Here is a 4,446-nt window from a genome sequence, read left to right as displayed (position 1 = left end):
CAGCAGCCAATCAACAACCCTTACCTCGCCGGAACCCTAACCCTAACCCCCCTTGATCATCTAAAATGGCCGGCCGTTCTTGACCTCTAATTCCTGACCCCCGGAACCAGCCAGCCAGCCCCACCCCCAAAGCTTCCATTTTCTCTCTCCTCCATTTCCTCTTGCGCCATTGTTGCGATGCCGATCCGTGTTCTTCATCGTCGTTACGTTGTTGCGGATTTTAGGGAGCATTTTGTGGATTCATTTGCGCCGAAAGCTCTGCAATCTGGATATGCCTCCTTTCACCCTTGTTTCGACTGTCATTGCAGAGCTCTACATGAGAATTGAGAAGGAAACAAGGGTGAAAGGAGGCATATCCAGATTACAGGCCTTCCTCATCATTCTAAGTTGTGTTGCTGCATATTGTGTGCTATCCACTTACCTGTTCATTATAACCATTAGTTGGTTCTTGAAGTAGGATTCTAGATTTATATATTTTGCTCTGATCTCAGCAAATATACTGAGTACTTCCTTTATTTTGCAGGATAGAATACCAACTACCTAATCTGTTCTATTGTTTACTAACTTTATTTTTTTAGTCAATTGATTCCTAATCAATGTTGTTATAGATAGAAAATCATAGAGGTGGTCTGAGAGGATTGATAGAGAGAATATGAAGTTATTCAGCACAAGGGAGAATATAAAGCCTCTAATGCCCCCGTCAGTGAAATAGATGAGCAGTACAAAACCAACTTAGAAAGTTAGAAGTGCTTCCTTATCAGCGTAATGTAGACCAAAAAAACTGTCATAGAGCAAATAATTGCATAAACAGCCAACACAGGTCATCTAGGACCACAGTATCAGCCACTCTCTTCCATTCCCCGTGCCTTGGAATGAAAATTTGGTATACAAACTTGCATTTTTTCTCTTAACACTTTAAATCTCATCTACATTATGTTGTACTTTCTGCTCCGTGACCTTATTTTGAACTGTAATATTGCAGACATTGTTGCAGTGGTGCTTTTTGTGAAAGAAGAGCTACGGCCTGTTGTAGCTAATAGCTATGCATGGTCAACAACGTCAGCCACTGACCCCCGGTATTTGAGCCTGCAATGATTTTACAGGAAGAGATTATATTTATTTTGCTTGGTCCTTTTAAGTTTGCTGTTTGCAAATTCTTTGTTCACGTCAAAGTTGTATTATGATTCTCAATTTCATTTGTTGGGCTGATGTTTAACTTCCTGTCTTACTCTGTTCTCTATTCATTGTTGCAGTGCAGATATGTTTTTTTAATTGCAGACTACATATCATCTTACAGGTACACTTTTTCTTTTGCACTTATAAACTTTTAAAGTAGTATCGCAACACTAATACGCTGTTATTATGTCTGTTGCAAGGGTGACCTTTAAGTTTGAAGCTTCTAATGGCACTGGAACAGAAATCTGGAACAACCTTCAATAATGACGCTGAAAAACTCTTCAGGAAAGCAGCACCAGAAATCTGTAGCATCAAAACTTTGTAAGTATTAATAGCCTTTGGGGTTATTATCCTTATCCTAAAAGCATTTACATGTTCATGGTTACAAACTGCATCTCAATGTATATTACGGAAATTGTAGTTATCTCATAACACTAAATACACTTAAATTAAAGGTAGATAATTTTCAATCTATCAATAAGTTACTATAGCAAATATCCTCCTCTTAATTGCTTCCTTTGCTGAAGTAGTGTAAGCTATCTAACTTTGTTACTCTGCCTTGCCATGAATGTTTGCTTCACTTGTGCTTCAACACAGATTCCCTGTATTCATACTAGCGTATGTTTCTTATAAGTCTTCTAATCTATTGCATTGTTGACTTATTGTTCATATTTCAGTCAATTTTGGCTTGTGACTATTGTCCTTGATCTCAATTAGACTCTCAACCGTGTCATATGCATCAAACTGCTCGATAACATCATCGACAGTAGTCGTTGTCCTAGGCCGCTTTTTACCTCTTTCAACTGTCCAACGCGCCTCAAACTCAGATTCGACGATCTTAAACACTCTGTCTAGGAACATCAGGGGCTTGGTACGATCCAAGAAAGACACCAAGTACGCGAGCACACCCTCCATATAGTCCTTGTATTGTGCAGTTGCCTTGTATTTGGAAGGAATCATATCAATTGTAGGAAAACTATCAAGAAAAACCACATAATTGATAGGGTGACCGAATTTAGAATTAATATACCTGTTATAAAACTCGTGTAAATCGACATATTGTCCGAAACATTCTTCACCACTGAAGGGTATCTCCATGTTTTGTAAATTAGACATCTGCTCGTACTGCTCTCCATCACGGACCACCGTAGAAGCCGCCTCGGGGTTTCGACGGCCGGATTCTCGTATCATCTTTAACATGTCATAAAACACGTCAAACACCTTACTATTATTGTAAACATCCATCTTACCAGATGACAATTTCTCTCAATTTTGATTGAATTTTTTGTTTCAAATCAAACAAGTTTCAATTCTCTGGTAAACTAATACTCGTACAAAGCTAATCACACATATGTTTTTTTGAAACAAAGATAATCATATGTATTTATATTATTACTGAGAAACCGACCTAACATTGTTTTAGATACCATATACTTGATCATCACGTATGGATACTTGAATTCTATTCTAAATTGGATTATTATGCTAGCTAAATTTTAAGTATTATTATATTTTTGGTAAATTTTAAGCTCCTAACAAAAATTAAAAAAAAAAAAACCGATAGGTAATTAAAAAAATTATATCGGGCCCGCCTTTTTATGTTCAGCGGACCTGTTGTGATATTATTTGGGCTTCTTTCTTGGACTTGAGCTCTTTAATCCTTTATTTGCTTTATCGGTTGGTTCGTACTCCACATACTAGCTTTTAAACCTTGGGACTCCTTAACTAGTCGAGTCCTTAGTCATCGAACCTAATTTAATTAGCTCAGCCTTCGGCTTCAAATATACGGTCATAAAATAAGATCAAACTCCAATATCTTTGCAGTGGTTCAATAAGCTTAGGAATTGTCATAAATCTGCAAATTCCTATAAAATAATATCAACTCTACAAAAATACTAGAACACGTAGATTAGTAATAAAAATAGCTCCGTAGAGCTCAAATAAGCATAAATATGACCGTCGGACGGAGAATAAAACATTGAAACTACAGACTCGTGCATGGTCTAGTCATTCATTAGCTAATTTCCAACATCGTCAATTCTTCGTAAAATGATCGTAATTTTCTCAATTCTTATCGGAATTGGGCAAATGACCTACCATTGAAAATCTATCCAAATAAGCCAACACCTACAACTTAAATCACCTCAAAATAAATTAAAGTTTGAAAGATGTCTGCATTCAAAGACAAGCCTACTATATTTCAAGTCACAAATTAACCCTTTTTAATCTTATTTTACCGCCTCATCAATTTACCATTGGAAAATTGGTTTGAATTCTCCTTCACCAATGAGTCGACTCCAAATGACATTTTAATTTAATCGTCTATTCTTTGCTTATAGACTTATATTATTATGTTTCAGGTCCATGATAAGAATCATTGGAAATCTCTTCAATTAAGGAATGTTTTAATGGATGATATCGTTTTCCCATATTCTCCGATTTCCTTTTTTTTTTGGTTTGTGAAAGGTTGAAAAACAATTTTTCCAATTGTGGTAAATTACACCCTTTATGGTGGAAAACATTTTCCTTTGTGAAGTAAGAAAAGCTACATTTTCCTCTTCTTCCTACTTTTGTTTTACATTCCTCTCATCCAGTGTCACCTTTCTACTCCTATTTTTAATTTCTCTGTACCTATTCTTGTAAGTAACCATACAAAGTAAAAAATAATTTACAATTGTGATTTTTCTTGAAAATATTTTTTCCATGAAAACTATTTTTTTTTTTTTTATTGAAAATGTCTTACATTGGCCCCGTTTGGTTTAAAATATTTTCAATGGAAAACATATTTTCAAGTAAAACCACACTTGTAAGATAGTTTTCATTGTTTGGTTCTTACAAGAAAAATTAAAATGAAATCAAAAATAGGATTGGAAATGTGGGGATTAGATGGAAGAGAGGAAAGTAAAAAGTATGTAAGGAGAAAGGAGGAAAATGTGTCTTCCCTTATTTTGGAAAGGAAAATGTTTTTCACCATTATGGCTGCAATTTTTTACTATTAGGAAATTATTTTTCACCACTTCACAAACCCAAAAAAAAAAAGGGGGAGATAATGGAAATATCATTTTCTGTTAAAATCATTTGACACCAAATCAAACAAGGTTACCAAACGGGGCCTAGATGTAAAGACGACCTGTTAAGGGTTGAAACACTAAATTGGGGAAATCTCTATGCTTCTTTGGAAAGCCTTGAAAAAACCTTTTTTAATAACAAGTGGCATTGTTCAAGCCATGAGTGGCAATATTTATTTTCTAAGCAAGAATAATATCAATA

The 4,446-nt window shown here is 35.3% G+C and overlaps 1 protein-coding gene across 1 annotated transcript; it reads right to left on the bottom strand.

The window, feature by feature from the left end:
* Positions 1-1,842: 1,842 nt before the first annotated feature.
* On the bottom strand, positions 1,843-2,421 carry LOC110690269 (splicing factor SF3a60 homolog). The gene has a single exon (XM_021867095.1). The coding sequence runs from the start codon at positions 2,419-2,421 to the stop codon at positions 1,843-1,845; it is 579 nt and encodes a 192-aa protein (XP_021722787.1).
* Positions 2,422-4,446: the final 2,025 nt, after the last annotated feature.

Source organism: Chenopodium quinoa, unplaced genomic scaffold (assembly GCF_001683475.1).
Source record: "Chenopodium quinoa cultivar QQ74 unplaced genomic scaffold, ASM168347v1, whole genome shotgun sequence".
Taxonomy (NCBI): Eukaryota; Viridiplantae; Streptophyta; class Magnoliopsida; order Caryophyllales; family Amaranthaceae; genus Chenopodium; species Chenopodium quinoa.
This window is presented reverse-complemented; position numbering and strand designations above follow the sequence as displayed.